The sequence below is a fragment of the Pipistrellus kuhlii genome, unplaced genomic scaffold (assembly GCF_014108245.1).
Source record: "Pipistrellus kuhlii isolate mPipKuh1 unplaced genomic scaffold, mPipKuh1.p scaffold_m20_p_6, whole genome shotgun sequence".
NCBI lineage: Eukaryota > Metazoa > Chordata > Mammalia > Chiroptera > Vespertilionidae > Pipistrellus > Pipistrellus kuhlii.
This window is the reverse complement of record NW_023425562.1, coordinates 57391835-57413572: the sequence shown is the minus strand read 5'-3', so window position 1 is coordinate 57413572 and position 21738 is coordinate 57391835. Positions and strand designations below refer to the sequence as shown.

Genomic DNA, 21738 nt, shown 5'->3' with positions numbered 1-21738 from the left:
ATTTTTTTTATTGATTTCAGAGAGGAAGGGAGAGATAGAAATAGCAATGATGAATCATTGATCAGCTGCCTCCTTCACACCGCCTACTGGGGATCGAGCTTGGAAATGGAATCCACCTTGACCTCTTGATTCACTCAACCACTGAGCCATGCCAGCTGGGCAACATTAGCTATTTTTATTAAATCTCTCCTGCCCGTTTTGGCTTGTTTAAATTTTATTTTTAAAATGTAAATTATGAAATATTCCAAACTTACAGAAGATAATAAAATTGATGCTCAAGATTCCACTATTCCAATTTAATAGTGTGGTATTGTTTAGTACTTTTAAAACATACATAGCCCTGGCTGGCATTGTTCAGTGGCTAGGGACTTGGCCTGCGCTCTCAATTCCTGGTCAAAGGCATATATATTCCTGTGTTGCAGGTCGGGTTACCTGCTCTCGCCGCTTCCCGGCAGGGGCATGTGGGAGGCAACCAATAGATGTGTCTCTGTCACATTGGTGTTTCTCTCTCTCTGTTTTTTCCCTCCCCCCCTCCGTCTTCCACTCTCTAAAAAAAGGAGAAAAAAAAATCAATGGGAAAAATATCCTCACTCCTCAGGTGAAGATTAAAAAAAAATACATAAATGTTGTTACACTGCACATAACCATTTGCAGTAATTTCCACTTATTGGAAGTTAACATGTCATATTTTTTCAAATCTACCACCACCAACAACGCATATACACCGTTGGTCCTGGGATCTTTATGTTATCACACACACAAAAGACTTCATATTCTAATATCAAATTCCCAGTAGTTATTTGCTTTCTAAAAAATCTCCAGATTACATCCTGTCCCTAGTTTTTTGGAATAAGCACTTTTAAAAAATATATATATATTTTGCCGAAACCGGTTTGGCTCAGCGGTAGAGCGTCGGTCTGTGGACTGAAAGGTTCCAGGTTCGATTCCCCGGTCCTGTACATTGGTTGCGGTGGGGGGTGTGCAAGAGGCAGCTGGTCGATGTTTCTATCTCATCGACGTTTCTAGCTCTCTATCTCTCTCCCTTCCTCTCTGTAAGAAAAATCAATAAAATATATTTAAAATTTTTTAAAAAAAAAAATATATATATATATATATTTTTTTTTATTGACTTTTTACAGAGAGGAAGGGAGAGGGATAGAGAATCAGAAACATCTATCAGTTGCCTCCTGCACACTCCCCTCTGGGGATGTGCCCGCAACCAAGGTACATGCCCTTGACCGGAATTGAACTTGGGACCTTTCAGTCTCCAGGCTGACGCTCCATCCACGGAGCCAAAACTGTCCTGGCTGGAATAAGCACCTATAATACAGGAGCTAAGATAGGAGAGAAGAGGATTTATTTGCCTTCTTAGGCCTTGATTTTCTTTTTTTTTTTTTAAATATATATTTTATTGATTTCTTACAGAGAAGAAGGGAGAGGGATAGAGAGTTAGAAACATCGATAAGAGAGAAACATTGACCAGCTGCCTCCTGCACACCTCCTACTGGGGATATGCCCCAAACCAAGGTACATGCCTTTGACCAGAATCCTCTCAGTCCGCAGGCAGACACTCTAGCCACTGAGCCAAACTGGTCAAGGCAGGCCTTGATTTTCTTCAGCTAGAACTCCAGCTCCTTACCCTGAGCACATAACCCTCTGCTCAGCCTCACTGGTCTGGTCTTGAGGAGATGCATGCAAGAAACTTGCCCTGTCTGGCCGAAACCAGTTTGGCTCAGTGGATAGAGCATTGGCCTACAGACTGAAAGGTCCCGGGTTTGATTCTGGTCAAGGGCATGTACCGTGTTTCCCCGAAAATAAGACATCCTCCGAAAATAAGACCTAGCACATGGAAAGATAAGACATGCCCTGAAAATAAGACCTAGAGCAACTTTGGGAGAAAAAATTAATATAAGACTCTGTCTTATTTTCGGGGAAACAGGGTACCTTGGTTGCAAGCACATCCCCAGTAGGGGGTGTGCATGAGGCAGCTGATCCATGATTCTCTCTCATCGATGTTTCTAGCTCTCTGACCCTTTCCTTCCTCTCTGTAAAAAAAAAAAAATCAATAAAATATATTTTAAAAAAAGAAACTTGCCCTGTCTGGCTGAGTGTGGCTTGTTGACCATCAGCCTATGAACCAGGTTAATTCTTAGTCAGGGCACATGCTTGAGTTGCAGGCTCAATCCCTGGTAGGGGGCACGGGAGGCAGCTGATCAATTATTCTCTCTCATCATTAATGTTTCTATCTCTCCCTCTCCGAAATCAATACATATGTGTGTGTGTGTGTGTGTGTGTGTGTGTGTGTGTGTGTCCTGCTCCTCTAGAAGGCTACTGATTTTGGCATTTCTTTTCCCTTCATCATCATATTTCTTCTAACTTTTTATTGCTGTTAATCCTCACCCAAGGATATTTGTCCATTGATTTTTAGGGAGAGTAGAAGAGAGAGGGAAAGACAAAGAGAAACATCCATGTGAGAGAAACACATCAATTGGTTGCCTCCCACAGGAGCCTGGCCCAGGGCCTGAGCCAAACTGGCTAGGGCTTAACTTTTGATTTGTTTGTTTGTTTGTTTGTTTGTTTAAAATCCCTTCCTCCTCACGAGTGAGCTTGGCCCCCTTCTTGCAGCCCAGGGGGCAGTGCATAGTGGGACTGGTACCACTATCAGTAGGGTGTGCTGTCAACAAGCATGATGCAGTTCTTTACTGGAGTCTTAGTACAGACCAGTTTGTTGTTGGGAGCATTGTAGACGATATCAATAATCCTTGTTTTGTGCACACAACACTCTGAGCCCCAGGAGAAGTTGCCCATGCCCAGCTTCACAGCATGGTACTTCTTGTTGCCTCCCCTCACACAGATAGTATGTATGCAGGGTATGGGGGAATCTAGGTTTTGGCAGCAGGATGTCCCAGCCCATATTTTCGCTTCTTGTGGCAGGGATTTCTCTTGTGCCTAGTCTTGCAGCACTTCTGCCAGTTGTCCTGAGAGATGGCTTGGTGCCAACTTAGTGTCCCCAGTTATGTGTTTTTCCTTAAGTCTTTAAACTATGTATTGATTTTGAGAAAGAAAAGGCAAGGGGTAAAAGAGAGAGAGAGAGAGGAGAAACATCAAATTGTTGTTCCACTTATTTACTCATTCATTAGTTGATTCTTATATGTGCTCTGGTCAGGGTTGAACCCACAACGTTGGTGTATTGGGTCAATGTTTTGAGTTATCAGGCCAGAGCCCCAAGGATTTTTTTAAACAACTTTATCAAGGTATAACTTGTTCATTTTCTCTATAAATTGTTAAGAATTAAAGGGGAATTTAAATTCCCTGTGGGTGTTTAATTTCCAACCAGCTCACCATGGAAAACTGCATCATTAATTTTTGTACAATCTAATAAAGCTAATTTTATTTTAAAATTGGTCTAAAATGGGAAGTTCTGAGTACAAAAATATATCATTATTTAAATTAAAGATTTGGTCTCTCCCCCTCATCCTTTCAACAAAATCAAATATTACAGATACAGGCACAAGTTCTACCCTTAATCTCATCCATCTTCTTCCCTCCCCAAAGGTAATCACCATGCTTAAGTTCATATGTGTTATTCCTAAATATGTTTTTGTACTTTTTCCCACATAGTATGTTCCCATAAACACTATATGGTATTGTTTAGTGCTTTAAAAACATATATTAATGTTATCACACTGCACATTGTGTTTGCAATAAGTTCCACTTAATATTTTTTATGCCCCCCAGTCATTTCCTATCTATCTATCTATCTATCTATCTATCTATCTATCTTACTGTGGTATATAACCCATGAGAATAATAATGACCAGCACTTTTGGAGCCCTTATGAAATATCAGGTACTACTCCAAACATCTTTTCAAAATTCACCTTCTATAAATATATAAAAGCCTGAGTGACTGGTCGACCGGTTGCTATGATGTGCAATGACCACCAGGGGGCAGTGCACTCCCATAGCCCACCTCCTGCAGTCCCTTCCTCTGGGCCGTCTGACCCCCATTGGTTGACCCCCATTGGGACTGGTTGAGATGCCCAGATTGATCCCCATCACCAGCCAAGCCCAGGGACCCCACACATGCACGAATTTGTCCACCAGCCCTCTGGTTTTATTATTTTTTAAAATAATTTTTTATTTTATTGATTTTTTTACAGAGAGGAAGGGAGAGAGAGGAGAGAGATAGAGAGCCAGAAACATCCATGATAGAGAAACATCAATCAGCTGCCTCCTGCACACTCCCCATTGGGGATGTACCTACAACCAAGGTACATGCCCTTGAAAGGTACATGCCCTTGACTGGAATCGAACCTGGAATCTTTCAGTCTGTAGGCCGACTCTCTATCCACTGAGCCAAACCGGTTTTGGCCAGCCCTCTAGTTTTATTTTTATTATTTTTTAATAATATATTTTATTGGTTTTTTACAGAGAGGAAGAGAGAGAGGGTATTAGAGGAAGAGAGAGGGTATTGGTTTTTTACAGAGAGGAAGAGAGAGGGATAGAATTTAGAAACATTGATGATGCTCTATCCACTTAAATATATTCTATTCACAGAGAGGAAGAGAGAGGGAATAGAGAGTTAGAAATATCGATGAGATATCAATCAGCTGCCTCCTGCACACCCCCCAATGGGGATGTGCCCACAACCAAGGTACATGCCCTTGACCGGAATCGAACCCCAGGACCTCTCAGTCCGCAGGCCAACGCTCTATCCACTGAGCCAAACCGGTCGCGGCTCTAGTTTTAAAATAAAAAAAAAGTATGGTTTCTTGGTGAAACCTGCGGCCTGGGCGGGACCAGATTGGTGGGCGGAGCCTATGATGGGAAGGGGCGGGGCATGTGCGCATTGGGCGGGGCCTGGAAGATCCCGGCCTCGGGGTGGACGCGCTAGCCCCGCACAGGAAGCCGCTGACATGGTGGCCCCCGTGGTGTACCTGGTGGCGGCGGCTCTGCTGGTCGGCCTTATCTTCTTCCTGACTCGCAGACAAGGCGGAGCGGCAGCAGGTAGGAGATGTCGCCGCGCCAGGGCCGCTGGGGCCGCGTTTCCGGCCTCCTGAGCCTGGGTAAGCCTGGGCGCCGCGGCTCCTGCGCATGCGCCTGCACGCCGGCGGGGCGGCCGCAGCGCCTGCCCGGCGTCCGGCTGCTCCTGCGCCGACGGAGACGTACGCGATCCGCTGGGAACCCATTACTGGGTCGGGATTGCAGCGTCCTACCCAGTTCTCCCGGCCCCAGGCACTCCAGATTTACTGACCCAGAGGTGTTGGGCCCTGGCGGACAGCACTGCCATCCCGCATTGGGGCGACCCCTTCTGCGCCCGTAGTTGAGGCCGCAGGCTCCGGAGCGGATGCCAAGAAGTGGGCACCTGAGTGTTTTCTGCCTACCCACCAGCTGGAGAGAACACGAGGCAACTCAGAGACCTGCCTGAAGCGCTCTCTTTTTCCTCTAAAAAAGACACGCACATGCACTCTCCTCCCTGTTCTGCACTCCAATCCGAAGATCATGTCCAGGACATAGAACAGACGTATCCTTCATTCCTCACCCCACCCCTTGTCCGCATATGGCTTTGTGTATAATGTCTCCCCTTCTCTGGCCCACAAGCTACCCGGAGCACCTGCGTGCTCCAATGGCAGGGGAGAGAAGCTGAGGTAAGGCAGATAGCCAACAAATCTTCCTGGACGGAAAGACAGCCCCCAAGTGGGCTCTCTGGTTGAGATGCCAGATAAAACCATGGCGTTTAGGTGGTGTTATGCAAGAAATAAATGCAGCCGAAACCGGTTTGGCTCAGTGGATAGAGAATCGGCCTGTGGACTGAAGGGTCCCGGCTTTCCTGTTGGGGGCATGTATAATACCTTGGTTGCTGGCACTTCCCCAGTAGGGGGTGTGCAGGAGGCGGCTGATTGATGTCTCTCTCATCGATGTTTCTAGCTCTCTATCCCTCTCCCTTCCTCTCTGTAAAAAATCAATAAAATATATATTTTTTAAAAAGAAATAAATGCAGTCCTGCAAGGGACTTTCGGGTGAGGTCTGGATGGGTCAAGATGGGCTTCCTGGAGGAGGTAGAGCTTCAGCTCCATCTTGCTCCATCAGGGTAGTAATGTGATGGGCTGGCTGGAAAGGTGGGACCTTGAGGGGAAAGGTATTAACACAGGCAAGAGGCAAAGGGTGACCTTGCTCATAGACGAGGGTGTGGGTCTGGGTTGTAAATGCCTCAATGGTCTGAAAAGTTGGGATTTGTGCTCTGGATATTAGGAGCCTGGAGGAAGTTGAGTTGAGGGGGGCTGAGACATTTGGGATGTTGCTCCCCAGCCATCAGGTGGGTGGGGTGCCGACAGCATTTATGGTACCTCTCTTCCTACAGCCGGCCAAGAGCCACTGCACCATGGAGAAGAGGCAGTAACAGCAGGCCGAGTGGCCCAGCCCGAGGAGCAGAGGGCTGGGGCTAGACCCCGGCGCCGCAGGGACCTGGGCAGCCGCCTGCAGGCTCAGCGTCAAGCCCAGCGGGTGGCCCGGTTGGAGGTGGATGAGAATGAGGATGAGGCTGTCATCCCAGGTGAGTGGGGCCCCAGCCTGTAGGGGAAGGGGACTGGTTGAGGGGAAGAGAGGACTCCAAAAGCAGGTCGAAGGATAGAGTGTGGAGCCAGCGTGGGATGGAGTGTGGCCAGACTTGGACTTGGCCTTCAGTCCTAGGGACCAAAAGTTCTGGATCCTGACCCTTATTTCATCGGGCCAACCCCCTCTTCCTTCACCTTGGTTCTCAGTGTCCAAGCGGGAGGGCAGGGATCTTTAGATTGACCACAAGCGTTTCTCAGTCCATTCCTTATTTTCCAGCAGCCTTCTTGGTGCGGGCATACTCACTCCCTGAGGGCCTCACCCCAGAGCCAGAGTTCCTGGCTAAGAGCTTCTGCAGTTCCTGGAGTAGAGTTGCCCATAATCGGAGAAGAGTTTGAGGACAGAGATATTCTTTTGACAGGAGCCTCTATAACCCTTGTGCTGGGACATCAGCACAGCCCTTAGGATTATGTAAAAGAATATCCCTTCCCAGTGCTCCATAGCTGGCTTGAGACTGAGGAGGAAGCATTTGGGGCTTTTGCCCTTGTACCTTTGAGTGCAAAAAAGAGGCCCTCTGTTGTACCATTCCTCCTGCCTCAGACTCGGAGTCAAACATCCTTGCTACTCAGGAATCAGCGAGTCTTTAACTTTCAGGGCCTTGGGCCCTGGGGTAATCCTGGGGTTTGGGCTGTCTTTTTGCGTTGGATCTGGTGGGTCAAAGGGATAAATAACCCTGGCCAGGGGCGGAGCCCAGATGTCTCAGCAGTTCCTGACTACAGTGAAGATGATTTGAAATTTGAGATGGGAGGGAGAGGAGGATGGGATAAATTTCCCCTGGGACATCCTTCCCTGGAGCTTTGGCTCAGAGACAGAAAACAGAACTACAAGCCCAGACAGTCCTGCCTGTGATCTGCAGGCATTCAGATATCAGAACCTGGTGCCTCCCTCTATGGCTATGCAGCATCTAAAGTTTTCTCTTCTCTTGCCCTCTAGTCCCCACACCCTACCACCACCAATATATGTATTAGTATACCCGGAGTTCAGATTTCTGCATTCATGGCAGATGCCTCTGGAGGGCAGAGCTGGGCTAGTGACTTGCAGGTGGTTGAAAGGGACAAGGGGTGGGGTGGATCCATCATCAGTCCTCTCTAGCCAGGTCCTGAAGTGTCTCTAACCACGCTTAGCCCACGAGGAAGAAGATGGTGAGAAGCCAGTGGAAACTCACCCGTCAGGGAAAATTGGAGCCAAGAAACTACGGAAACTGGAGGAGAAACAAGCACGAAAAGCCCAGCGAGAGGCAAGCAGGAGGGTTGGGGTGCAGCTCTGGGAAGTGGGAAAGGGCCCTGCCTTCCCTGTTCCCTATGGTGGACCCTTCCTTTGAGGATCTTTGCATGCTGGGCTGGTGTTTGCTGCTTGCCTGGTTTTGTCTTCTGCAGCCTTGGTCTGTGGCCTGGCCCAGGCATTGCCTGCCCTGGCCTGTTTGGGAGGTGGGCATCCTGTGCCAGGGGTGGGGATGTGCCCCTATGAAGACCTCTCTCCAGGCAGAGGAAGCCGAGCGTGAGGAGCGGAGACGCCTTGAGTCCCAGCGTGAGGCAGAGTGGAAGAAGGAGGAGGAGCGGCTTCGGCTGGAAGAGAAACAGAAGGTGAGGCCGACCCCAGATCCTGACTCTGACACCTGACTAAGTAGCTTTATTTCCCATGCAGCTCCCTGACTCCTCCAACCCAGAAGATAGGCCACAGACCAGGTGCAGGGGCAGGCTGGGTTTACTTGGCCCTGGGTTCCAGGTGCAATCTGTGTGAAGATACTGCTGAAAAGCAGAGCCTGCGATGGGAATTTCTAGGCCTGTGTTATATCAGTCATATCTGGAATACTTGAAGAACATTCAGATGATGAGAGTGGCTAGAGCAGGGTAAGTAAGGGAGGGGTCCAAGAGGTAAAGGTGGGGGGGGTCTAGATCCTGAGGGCCTTGAGGCTGTTACAGGTCACTGAGAGATGGTGGACCCTGCCTGAGCCAGGTCCTGTTAGGGCCTGGCATAGAAGAGATGCTCAGGGATGGGGACCACAGCAGTAAAGGTTGTTAATGACCATTTGTTTGCCAGATGCTTTCCTCCTCCTGAGAGCCAGGTACCCAAGAAAGAGAGTATTACAGAGATGGTTTGACATAGGGTAAGAGCCAGGGCTGCCCCAGCTGGGAAGACCCCACAGCTTTGTGCCTTAGGTTCTGACTGGCCTCATTGGTCAGGATGGCAGAAAACCTGGCTGTGGGTGCTGTAGTGCAGGGCCCAGAACACAGCAGAGGGAGGCACAGCAGAGAGGGTTTTTCACCTTTGTAAGTATTGACTCTGGCTAATGCACCTTCAGTATCCTGGGGCTCTTCTCTCCCTCACTCAGTTTTCCCTGTTATTGACACCTTACCTATTGTGGCCTATTTCTCACAACTAATATGGATGTATTATTATTAACTAAACCTCCCATATTATTCAAATTTTACTCGTTTCCCCCCAGTATCTCTTTTCGTTTCCAGGATCACATCCAAAATACCACATTACACTTAGTTGTCATGTCTTCTTAGGCTCTTCTGGGTTGTGACAATTTCTTAGACTTTTCTTGCATATATATATATATATAGATAGATAGATAGATAGATAGATTGATTTTAAATTTCAGAGAGAAAGAGAGGAGAGAGAGATAGAAACATCAACAATGAGAGAGAATCATTGATCGGCTGCCTCCTGCACACCTCCTACTGCGGATCAAGCCCAAAACCCAGGCATGTGCCCTTGGCCGGAATCGAACCTGGGACCCTTCAGTACGCAGGCTGATACTGTATCCACTGAGCCAAGCTGGCTAGAGCAGACTCTCCTTGCTTTTGATTAACTTGGTTGTTTGAAAAGTGCTGGGAAAGAATTTTGTACAATGTTCTTCAATTTGCATTGGCTGATGTTTTTCTCATGGTTTGACTGAGGTTGTGGGTTTCTGGCAGGAAGACCACAAGCGAAGTGCCATCTTCAACACAACATATCAGTGGTACTTGTTATCAACCTGATGGGCCACTAGTGATGTTAACCTAGATCACCTGGCTGGGTTTTGTCATATTTCTCCACTATAGCCCAGCCACTGTCTCAGTAGATGAGTATTGACCCATGAACCAAGAGGTCACTGGTTCAATTCCTGGTCACGATCCCCAGTAGGGAGTGTGCAGGAGGCAGCCAATCAATGATGTTCCTCTCTTATTGATGTTTCTATCCCTCCCTCACTCTCCCTTGCACTCTCTCTAAAAATGAATAAAAACATTTTTTTAAAAAGAAAGCTCTTAGGAAGAGTTAGAATTTAAGAAACAAAATTTCTCCACTTTCCTTCCCATACTTCTTCATAAACAACTCACTATGCACAGGCCACCCTTAAGGGTTGGGGATTTATGCCCAGTCTCATTTGGAGAGCATTTACAAAAAGGGCTAGGAGTGCTTGCTTTGGCAGCACATGTACTACTAGTAAAATTGGAATGATACAGAGAAGATTAGCAAGGATGACATGCAAATTCATGAAGCATTCCATATATATATATATTTTTTAATATTTGGAATTTTTTTGTAAGGGAGATTTATCTTCTTTGTCTATATACTCAACTGTTTATTTTTACCTACATGGACTTATGACAATTTATTTTGTATTTTGTCTTGTAATCCAATACTATTTTATCTATTTCATTGCTGCAATTGTTCCAATGTTTGTCATTCTTTCAGTTGGCTGCTGTATACCTTTGGCATACTCTCGTTGTTTTCTTACTTTTGGCCCTGCAAGGTGCTCCAGGCTCATCAGGATATTTCCTGTCCCGCCTGAGCTTCCTATTTTGAAAAGATGTTTCTGAGAGCTCTAGGAAATAAATGGGGTTGTGGGGAGGTTTTTGTACTAGGTGGTGGTGGTGATGGTGATGATAGATGGACTGAAATGCTTCCTGGAAGTTAAGTGGAGATGGGACCCCATTTCTGACTGGGGCCACTGCCAGAGAGCTGTGTGACTCACTGAGCCAGGGACTCAGGAGGAGGATCAGACGTGTGGGGAATAGATCACAGGGTCCTTCTAGAACATAATTCAATTTGAGGTGCTTGTGTGATAGCCCATTGAGTGTGTCATGTGGGCAGTCATGTGCTTGGGAGTAGAGATTTGGGCAGGGCTACAACTGTGGCAGCCACTGGCATGAAAATGCTTATTGGGCATGGAGAAAGAATGGAAAAGGGAGGAGGCAGAAAGAATGGCCTGAGGAGCAGGAGGAAGCACAGGAGAGGTGGGGTCTAGAAGCCAAGGGGAGAGGGAGTGGTCAAATCTGCCCAGTTCCACTGAGAAGACAGGACTGGGAGGCTGATGGTTGTCCTTCGGGTTTGGTGGTATTAAGAGCATAGGCGAGCCAAAACCAGTTTGGCTCAGTGGATGGAGCGTCAGTCTGCGGACTGAAAGGTCCCAGGTTCAATTCTGGTTAAGGGCACGTGCCTTGGTTGTGGGCAGATCCCCAGTAGGCAGCTGATTGATGTTTCTCTCTCATCGATGTTTCTAACTCTATCTCTCTCCCTCTCTATAAAACATCAATAAGATATAAATATATTTTTTTAAAACATGGGCGAGATGGTAGCAGGAGTTGTTTCAAAGGAGCTGGGTACACAGAAGCCAGATAGAGTGGGCCAGAGTGTGAATGAATGGTGAGGATATGATGCCTTAGGAGTCTGTCTGAACATGACAGGAAAGAGAGGGAGAGGGTGTTGGGAGAATATTGTGGGAGGGGTCATGGGACTATGAGAAGAGGGGCCTCTGCCTTCTGTTCAACATGGGGGCCAGAGGGATCGGGGTCTTGAAGGAGCTCTGTCCCTAAGAAAGGGCTGAGCTGCATGACTGGTGCCCTGTGGGGGCAGCAAGGAGCAGAACAGGGATGGGGTGGGCAGCTGTGCCCAGATACCTGACCCTTGCCCACTCTGTGTCCACAGGAGGAGGAGGAGAGGAAAGCCCGGGAGGAACAGGCCCAGCGGGAGCATGAGGAGTACCTGAAACTGAAGGAGGCCTTCGTGGTGGAGGAGGAGGGCGTGGGCGAGACCATGACTGAGGAACAGGTGGGTCTGCCACTCCTTCGAAACCCTCCCTCCACCCACCAGGGCAGGCCTGTGGCAGAGCCAAGGCTGGCCATCGCATCCCAGACCCCCTGCTGCTCCCCACCTGCCTCCCCAGTTGGGCAGTGAGATGGGTGGGCACGATGACCAGCAGGCTCTGGCAGCGAGAGGCCTTGTCCTCCAGAGAGGTGGGGCTTCCAGACCCCCCCCCCTCCCCCCCCGTGGGAGGCTGTGCTGCTGGCGAAGGTGGCTGGCACATGCGGGTGGTTGGCGGGCACACAAGCAAGCACACAGGCAGGTGCACTCAGGTGGGCAGGTGGGTAAGCCCCTGCAGCGTCTGCAAGGGCGACACTCACTCTGGTTTCTTTGCTCCTTTAGTCACACAGCTTCCTGACGGAGTTCATCAACTACATTAAGGTAAGAAGCCAAAGAGCAGAGCATGGCGTCAGCTTCCTGCCTGCTCACGTGTGTGTGTGTGTGTGTGTGTGAGAGAGAGAGAGAGGGGGCGGGGGTGTTCTCAAGGCCTACACGGAACAGATCCAAGTGGGGGCTGTAGGATTTTCAAGCTCTTGCAAGTGTGGGCGTAGGACCAAGAGGGGCTGAGCTGCCAGGGTCATGGCCAGGAGTGTCTCTTCTCTGACCCCGAAGGTGGAGAAGGACCTGGGTCTGTGTGGGAGGCATGAGCCTTTGATTGCATCCTCACACTCAGGGCTTGACAGTTTCCCTGCTCTTCAGACCCCGTGCTCAGTGAGTCACTGTATTTTCTAGTTTCTTTATACGTGTTTTCTGTCAGTTCTGTCACCCAGAGTCTCCACTGACTTGAAACAAGCATCCCTGCCATGTGTTTCTGACCTGGAACTTGGGTCTTGGGGGCGGGGGGCGGGGGGGAGAATGCTGCTTCCTTTGGGATCTGGGGCAGGGTGGCAGTGATGTCCCCTTCTATGCACAGGCCACCCAGGTGCCGCTCTGGGTTGCATAAGCACAGGCACTGTCCTGCTCAGCTTTGCTGCTAAGCAACTTCTCTCCCACGAAGGATGTGAGAGGTTTTCAAGAGCAGCTCGGAGAAGCAGAGGCGGCTGAGGGATAGAGTACAGAGGGAGCGGGGGTGGGGGTGGGACTTGGGGGTGCCAAGGAGCCAGGGCTTGCATAATCCTCCCCCACCTCCGGAAAGGGAGCAGGGTCTAGATGCCTCCCAGCAGCTGGGGGCTGGGGTTTCCCAAGAGGAAGAAAGCTCCCTCGGGCTGTGCCCATTCCCCTCCGATGGAGCCATGCTCCACCCTGGCACACATGAGGGCTGCATCTCTCACACGTCCCTGCTGCCACTGGGAGCTTTCTGTCCCCATCTACCCAGCGAGCAGCACCGTGTCCTTCCTCCAGGAAGCCCTCCGTCAGCTTCAGCTCGCCCTGTCCTCTCCAGAGACCGAGAAAAGGCCCTGGCAGTTCCATGCTCCAGAGGAACCACCTTCTGGTGGATCTCCAGACTCTTCTGGACCTTAGAGGCCTTTCCTGCCTGTGCTGATTGTCCCAGAGATGCTGTCTGCAGGGGAAATAATCCAGCCCTCCCATCCCACCCTCCGGGCTCCCAGGGGGTGAGCCCTGTTCTCTCAGTGTGTCAGAACTGGTGGCACATTATTGCGCCAGCATAGTTACGTGAGGCATAGTTCTGACTGGTTTTTGTCGATCGGTCCACTCTCCTTTCTGATCAGGGCTAGGTTTTTTGTTGGTTTATTTTTCCAAGCTGATTTTTGGCCTCAGCACCTCAAGGACCACTTGGGGTGACTTTGTGTTCCCACTCTGAGCTGTCTCTGAGAACCCAGCACCCACCCCCACTTTGTAGGTAGAGGCCAGCTGGCCGGGTCACACTGTGCTTGCCCATTCCCTGTTCAGCTGCCGCTCGCTTGCCTTCCTGCGTGCACATTCAATTTGGCACTTAGAACCATCTCAGCCCGGGAGGTGTCACTGTGTCACTCCTCCCCCAGCTCATTTGCTATGAAAGAGTCACGGGAACATGTGAGGCTGCCTTCTCTAGCATCATGTGCTGTCTGTCTGGGGGGGGGCAGGGACAGATGCATGGGTAGGACCAGCTGTGGACTCTCAGCTGCTCCCCCACCCCACCCAGGCTCTGCTGAGGGTTTGAGGGAAGCATGTGGTACATGGCTGTTTGTGGAAAGTACTGAGAATGTTAGCAAGAGTTATTTTAAGGGTGGGCTCAGTGCCTCAGACGGTGTGAAAAGGATGGTGAGAAGTGTGGGGTTCTCTGGGCATAGCAGGGGTAAGCAAAGGCAAGGTGGGAATGAGCCATACTGCCTCTACTGAGACCCTGCGATTGTTCCTTTTAAAAAATATATTTTTTCTTATTTTTATTGATTTCAGAAAGGAAGGGTGAAGGAGAGATATAAATATCAATGATGAGAGAGCATCATTTTTTAAAAATATATAATTTATTGATTTTTTTACAATCAGGAAGGGAGAGGATAGAAACATCGATGAGAGAGAAACATCAATCAGCTGCCTGCTGCACACTCCCTACTGGGGATGTGACCACAACCAAGGTACATGCCCTTGACCGGAATGGCACCCAGGACCTTTCAGTCCACAGGCTGACGCTCTATCACTGAGCCAAACAGGTTTCAGCAAGAGAGAATCATTGATTGGCCGCCTCTTGCACACTTCCTAGTGGGGATCAAACCCACAACCCAGGCATGTGCTCTTGATCGGAATCGAACCTTGGACCCTTCAGTCCATAGGCTAATGTTCTATCCACTGAGCCAAACCAGCCAGGGCTTGTTGTGCCCTTTTATCTGCTCTTACCTTGTCCAGATTCTGTGTGTGTGTGTGTGTGTGTGTGTGTGTGTGTGTGTCCAGATTTTTGCCTGCCTTCCCTGTCTGTCTGTTCAATGTTTTGGTCACCATTGTATTTCCACACCTTCTCAGTGTGTTTTCCTGGCAGATCCTCAGCAAATAGTTCTGGAGATGGTTTGTTTTTAAAAAAGCTTTTGGTTGAGTCTGGCCTGTGTGGCTCAGTTGGTTGAACATCGTCCGTGCATTGATCCATCGCAGTCAGGGCACAGACCTGAGTTGAGGCTCGATTCCCAGTAGGGGGCTTGCAAAATGCAGCCAATCGATGTTTCTATCTCTCTCTCCCTCTCCCTTCCTCTCTCTCTAAAATCAATAAATATATTTTATTGATTTTTTTACAGAGAGGAAGAAAGAGGGATAGAGAGTTAGAAACATCGATGAAAGAGAATCATCATCGATCAGCTGCCTCTTGCACACCTCCTACTGGGGATGTGCCCGCAACCAAGGCACGTGCCCTTGACCGGAATCGAACCTGGGACTTTTCAGTCCACAGACCGACGCTCTATTCACTGAGCCAAACCGGTTTTGGCTAAAAACATATTTTTAAAAAATTAAAATTGTTTAGCCGAAACCGGTTTGGCTCAGTAGATAGAGCGTCAGCCTGTGGACCAAAAAGTTCCCAGGTTCGATTCCGGTCAAGGGCATGTACCTGGGTTGCAGGCACATCCCCAGTAGAGGGTGTGCAGGAGGCAGCTGATCGATGTTTCTCTCTCATCAATCATTGATGTTTCTAGCTCTCTATCCCTCTCTCTACCTCTCTGTAAAAAATCAATAAAATATATTAAAAAAATTAAAATCGTTTTTGGTAACTGTCGCCCCATCCCTTCATTTTATGGTGCTTCCCTTCCAACATGTCTGTGATAAAAAAGATACAGCTGGCTACCAGAGAAGGTGGCAGCTGTGCTTGACTCCCCAGAGGTGTGTGTGTCTCAGTTTGGTGCCCAGCCCAGGATGGAGCCTGTGGGCCAGGTGGTAGTTTAGCAGATACCTCTCCACAAGCAGGGGAAGGGAGAGTTTATGAGTGTGTGTGTCTCAGTGTATGCGTGGTTGGGAGAGTGTGTGAGTGAGTGTGTGAGGAGATGAAGGCTTTTCCACAAGAATCTACTAGTATACAGTTACCCAGACACCCAAAGCAGATCAGATCAGAATGCAAACCTCAGTTTGTATTGAGGGGATTCGCCCACTTAGCCTCTCTCCTTTTACTCGTTCTCTTTGCAGCAGTCTAAGGTTGTGCTCTTGGAAGACCTGGCTTCCCAGGTGGGCCTGCGGACTCAGGTAAGCCTGGAAGATGGTCTGCTGTGTGGAGTGTGGCTGTCAGAGGGGGCCTGCCTTAAACATGGAGAGTCTGTTGTCCCCTCTGCCCTGCCCCAACCAAGAGGGAGCAGAAGGAGACTCTCTTGGCCCCCCAAGAATCCTGCAGGGGTTTTGGTGTGTGTGTGTGTGTGTGTGTGTGTGTGTGTGGTTTTGTTTTGTTTTGCATTTTCAAATATATTTTTATCTTATGAATGAGGAGTCACATTCTCTTTAAATATCCAACGGGTATTTTTCCAAGCTAGAACCCTGCCTTTCTGCTAGATGGAAGAACAGGCAGAGGAGAAAAGAATCAAGTCCTATCACTCCAGCAGCCCCTGTAACTGAAGCAGCCCAAGTCTAGTTACCTTGACAACTCTTGCAAACAGGCTGAACCAGCCTTCATGGCCAGATGTCACCACTGCTCCTCTCCTGGTTGGAAAAGTGCCCCTCTTGGGGTCTTGCAGGGCCCCAGCCTCTTCCCTGATGCCCTCCAGAAGAGAAGCAGAGTCACATTGGATGGTGGAGCAGCCATGAGAGTGGGGAGGAGGAGATTTGACTGTGGTGGCAAGGAGGTTGCAGGTGCCTTTTCCGGGGATGGCAGCACTCGTCTCTACTCTGAGAATTGTTTTCCTCACAGGACACCATAAATCGCATTCAGGACCTGCTGGCTGATGGAACTCTGACAGGTGAGAGGATGAGAACCAGTCACTACAGGCCTTGGCTTTGGGGAGTGTCTAACCACAGAGGGCTCCAGATATTTGTTGTAGAGGCAGAATCATAACTGAGGGTGGTGGGAACGGTGTGCAATGATGGATGCTGAGCAGGGGACACTGTTAGAAGGAGGACGTGCCACCCAGGGATGACTCGGTACCAGGACGGGCAAGGAAGCCTGATTTGACACCTAGCCAGGATTGGATGCAGCCAGGAAAGGCTGAGCACGCAGCCAGGCCTGGAGGGCTCGGAGCCAGTTGTGAAGGGGTGGGAGGGCATCTCAGGCCAGACGAGGAGGGCCCAGAAGGCTCAGCCCCACAACCTGTGTCCCCCCACAGGTGTGATTGACGACCGGGGCAAGTTCATCTACATAACCCCAGAGGAGCTGGCTGCTGTGGCTAACTTCATCCGACAGCGGGGCCGGGTGTCCATCACTGAGCTTGCTCAGGCCAGCAACTCCCTCATTGCCTGGGGCCAGGAGCCCCCTGCCCAGGCCCCAGCCTGACCTAGGCCTTTCCTCTTGGACTCAGAGCTGGCACAGCCTACCTGACCATACATCTTTATCCCTCTCCACCGCCCTGGGGCAGCGATGGAGTGTGGCTAGGCAGTTCTAGATTAAAGGCATGTGAGCACTGCTGAGCTTGGTGTGGCTTCGTGTGGCAGAAGGCCTGGTCTGGGATCTCAAATGAGCAGGTGAAATCTAAGCCTCAGAAAGTACCTGAGGATTGAGGGTGGGAGAGAGGGTGGAGTGTCCTATGGAAGCAAATGGAAATTCTCTTTTTATCAAGCATGCATTCATTCAAAAAACAAACAAAAAACTGAGCATTTATTGTGTTTCTTCGTATCCTGCAAGCCAAGCTCCCAAGGTCTGGAGGGGATCTTTCTGTTTTTCATTCATCCTTCCAAGAGCAAAAGTGAAAAACTCTTGAGCCACATCTCCCCTAACGGAGGAGGGGGATCTCATCATTCTCCTGTATAATAAAAGCCTAATATGCAGATCTACCTAATGGTGGAACAACTGGTTGCTATGATGCACACTGACCAACAGGGGGCAGACACTCAACACAAGAGCTGCCCCCTGGTGGTCAGTGTGCTCCCACAGGGGGAGTACCACTCAGCCAGTGGTGGTGGTGGGAGCCCCTCCTGCCTCTGCAGCAGCACTAAGGGTGTCCAACACTGACAGCTAGGAGTGGGCCTCAGCCATCAGTCCGACATCCCCCAAGGGCTCCCAGACTGCAGGAAGGCACAGGCAGGACTGAGGGATGCCCCCCACACACACTTTTTTATATGGATTCAGGAGCCCTAAGGAAGGCTGAGCCGGCTGGTGTGGCTCAGTGGTGGAGCATGGACCCATGAACCAGTAGGTCATGATTCGACTTCTGGTCAGGGCACATGCCCAGGTTGCCATCTTGGTCCCCAGTGGGGGCAACTGATTAATGATTCTCTCCCATCATTGATGTTTCTTTCCCCCTCTCCCTCTCTCTGAAGTCAATAAAAAAAATAAATAAATAAATAAATAAAGGAAGGAAGCCTGAGAACCCTTAGGAAGAGAAGTAATAAGCTGTGCCAAGGCAAGAGTCCTAGGGAACATTAGTCTTCAAGAGGGAGGTCAGGGAGGTGAGAGGCAGGGCCAGTTGCTTGCGGGGCAGGTGGAGGGAAGAGGAGGACCTGCTTGAGCTGGATAGAATTGTGCCGTGGAGGGGCATTGCCTCATACAGCACATCACATGAATTCAGCTCCACATACTTGACAAATCTAAATGGTGTGGTGATACCACCCACTAGTGGATATGAGGACCATATGCTCGGGAGTGGGTGTAAGATGGGAGATGTGTGTCTTCTGTAGGGTCAGTCCCTCTAGTTCCTGTGGACTATTCATAGCATGAGTATCCTGCTGTGCTGAGGGTGAGGCATGTGTTTAAATGTGTATTCCTTATGCAAGGTGGCCCTGAACGTAACCCACCTACTTCCTCTGAAGCCTGGTGGTGGAGGAGGCAGCTTTGTGTTGCAGTCTAGGAGGAAGTTATATGTGGATGGTGATGGGGAGACAGAACATCAGGTTCCAGGGTGGAGCGTTCCTGAGGGCTTGTCAGGGGTGATGTAGACTCATTTGGTATCATAAGCGTTAGCTGTAGAACCTAAATTCCAAGTCAAGTGTGACTTTGGTACTTCTGTCAGCAAATGGCACTTGGAGTCACCCGGAGCTAGGCGTCACATACATCTGGGAGCCCACAGTCTAGTAGGATGGGGAAAGGAACAGATGATGCCACAACCAACTGAGCTACCTGGCCAGTGTGGCCCCTCTTTCATAGTGAGATTATTTTCCTTGTATCAGGAAATCTTTTAAAATATATATATATTTTTTTTATTGATTTTTTTTTTTTTTTTTTTTACAGAGAGGAAGAGAGAGGGATAGTTAGAAACATCGATGAGAGAGAACCTCTTGCGAACCCCCCACCGGGGATGTGCCCTCAACCAATGTACATGCTCTTGACCGGAATCAAACTTGGGACCCCTCAGTCTGCAGGCCGACGCTCTGTCCACTGAGCCAAACTAGTTTCGGCCCAACAGGTATCTTTGATGCCACTTGCTCCCAGTAGAGTCTAGTTCTGTTCATTTTGGTTCTATCACAACTTCTCTTTTTGATGCACCTTCAAGGCCTGTTATTGACAAGCCTGTGATTAGAGAGCCATATAATGCAACTTGTCTTTTAAAAAAATGGTTATTTATAAGATTGGCCATGAGTTGAAAAATTATTAAAGCTGAGTAATGGGTACATAGAGGTTTTTCTCATCTATTTTTATACATGTTTAAAATTTCCCCATAACAAAAAGCTTAAAATTAAAAACAATGAGCCCTGGATGGCTTCATATATCCTGAATCAAGCTGAGCCTCAGAAAAGGGGCACATGAGACCACCAGTATTCACTCCATTCGCCCAACAATTTTTTAAATTGATTTTAGAGAAGAAGGGAGAAAGAGAGAAACATCAGTTTGTTGTTCCAGTTATTTATGCATTCATTGGTTGCTGCTTGTATGTGCCCTGAGCAGGGATTGAACCCACAACCTTGGTGTATCTGGACGGTGCTCTAACCAACTGAGCTACCTGGCCAGGGCCCACCCAACAATTAAGTGACTCTCCCAGTTGCCACTGTGGCTCCAGTGCAGGATCCATGTTGGACCTTTGTAATAAAAAATTATTTAAACATTCAAAATGTGTTTAAAAAACAACAACACTAGCAATCTATGCAGAGCCTAATGAATGCAAGGCAGGATGCTAAACACTCCAGGGAACTACAGTGAGCAAAATATGGCCCCATTCATAAGTGGGGATGGAGACAGTGGTATTAATCTAACAGGGAGAGCACCCATCACCCAGCCAGCAGGTGCATTGCCAAATGCTGTAGTATTCACAAGGTGAGGTCCTCAGGTTGAGGAGAGGATAGGTTCAGAGAATGTAAAAGCGATTGACCCACTGAGGCGTGGAGTGTTGGGTGGAGGAAAGGAAAAGACGGGGCAGGGAGAGAGAGGGTGGAAAGGGAGTTTGCCATCTGTCTGGGAAGAATGTTGAATGCTGAACCCAGAGACTTGGGCTATATTTGGGGATTATTTATTGCTTTGAATCAGTACTTATTTTTTGAACATATCTTTTACTGATTTCAGAGAGGAAAGGAGAGGGAGAGAGTGATAGAAACATCAATGATGAAAGAGAATCATTGATCGGCTACCTCTCCCTCAAACCCCCACTGGAATTGAGCCTAAAACCCAGGCATGTACCCTGATAGGGAATCAAACCATGATCTCCTGGTTCATAGGTTGATGCTCAACCACTGAGCGACACCAGCAGACAGTAACTCATTTCTTAAACCTTATTTGCAGTCATTGTATACCACAAATCATCATTACTTCATCACTTCCTCCCCTCACACCTTGTACTGTCAGTACCACCCCCAGCTGTCACAAGTGCACGTCCCAGACACCTCCAGTTCCAAGACCCAAAATTGGAGATTACAAAGCTGCGTTTTTCAGACTTTTTTGACAATATCTCTTATTACGAAATCCATTGTACATTAAGGACTCAATATATATGTGTGCCTACATTCAGATAACTGAAGCAGAGCTTTGCGGCTGTCCACTTACCGTAATTGGATACATGATGATATTTGCTTCTCTGTTCTGTCTTATTGCTGATGGTGGCTGGATTGATTTTATAACCCACTAACAGATCTTAGCCTATAGTTTGAAACTCAAGGTTCTAAGGAGTCTGTTCCTTTCATATTGAGGACAAGGCCAAGCATTGATCTGGGTGAGGAGTTGTGCATCATATATAACTTAATAATCACAGAGTTGTACCAAAAGCAATTTGGATTATAGTAGTGATGCTTAAAAATTGTTTTATTTGGCTTATTTTGATACCATACATAATTTTTAGCTGGTTAACACATTATTTAATTACTTATGACAGCAAAATGTATAAAGGGAATCTTATAAGAGGACCTACAGAATACCAATTCTGTCATGTTAAACTTTCTTAAATTTAACCTTTTGCCTATAATCTGGCTTTAGTCATTTTAACTTTCATATGTATTTTTACAATTTGACTTAGATTTCTAACATGAAACAAAAGACATTCATCATCATAATAATACCAAAACTAAAACTAATAATGTTCCAACTGTAACCTGAGTAAATGAGATTTTTATTTATTTTTAGAGAGAGAGAAAGAGGAGAGGGGGAGAGAGAGAAAGAAACATCGATTTATTGTTCCATTTATTCATACATTCATTGGTTGATTCTTATATATGCCCTGACTGAGGATTGAACCCACAACCTTGGTGTATTGGACAATGCTCTAACCAACTGAGCTACTCAGCCAGGGCTTTACTTCAACTATTTCTAATCAACAAGGTAAGTCAAGTCGTCCTGTTGTTGAGCTAAACCCCACGGTTCACTTAGCAGGTAGTGTGGGAACACATGCTTGATGTCTAGTTGGGCAGCTGTCTTAATGCCTTTTTCATTTGTGCATATTGCCTCCTACCAAAATGGACCACAGTGACAAATAAGAACAGGGGAGAAATTATTGAACATATAATCTATTGTTGGGAAATTCTCATTTTTTCACATCACAGCTACTGTTGCTGCTGGTGATAGCAACTCAGAAGAGGAAAAGTGGGCACATAGTAAGTGAAGGACATGAGAAGTTCAGACCCCCAAAGGCAGGAAATA

General features: G+C 48.2%; 1 protein-coding gene and 1 pseudogene across 1 annotated transcript; both read left to right on the top strand.

The window, feature by feature from the left end:
- Positions 1 to 4843: 4843 nt before the first annotated feature.
- On the top strand, positions 4844 to 17148 carry DDRGK1 (DDRGK domain containing 1). Its single transcript, XM_036417977.2, has 9 exons — positions 4844 to 5009; positions 6364 to 6555; positions 7739 to 7851; positions 8096 to 8197; positions 11532 to 11654; positions 12030 to 12068; positions 15729 to 15785; positions 16441 to 16489; positions 16853 to 17148. Exons 1-9 carry the CDS (start codon positions 4919 to 4921, stop codon positions 17017 to 17019), a joined length of 933 nt encoding a protein of 310 aa, XP_036273870.1. The 5' UTR covers positions 4844 to 4918; the 3' UTR covers positions 17020 to 17148.
- On the top strand, positions 10032 to 10116 carry LOC118708521 (annotated as a pseudogene).
- Positions 17149 to 21738: the final 4590 nt, after the last annotated feature.

Coding starts and splice junctions, on each gene's coding strand:
- DDRGK1 (XM_036417977.2), top strand. CDS start 4,919: ATGGTGGCCCCCGTGGTGTACCTGGTGGCGGCGGCTCTGCTGGTCGGC. Junction 12,069..15,728: donor AGTTCATCAACTACATTAAG/GTAAGAAGCCAA, acceptor TTCTCTTTGCAG/CAGTCTAAGGTTGTGCTCTT. Junction 16,490..16,852: donor GGCTGATGGAACTCTGACAG/GTGAGAGGATGA, acceptor GTCCCCCCACAG/GTGTGATTGACGACCGGGGC.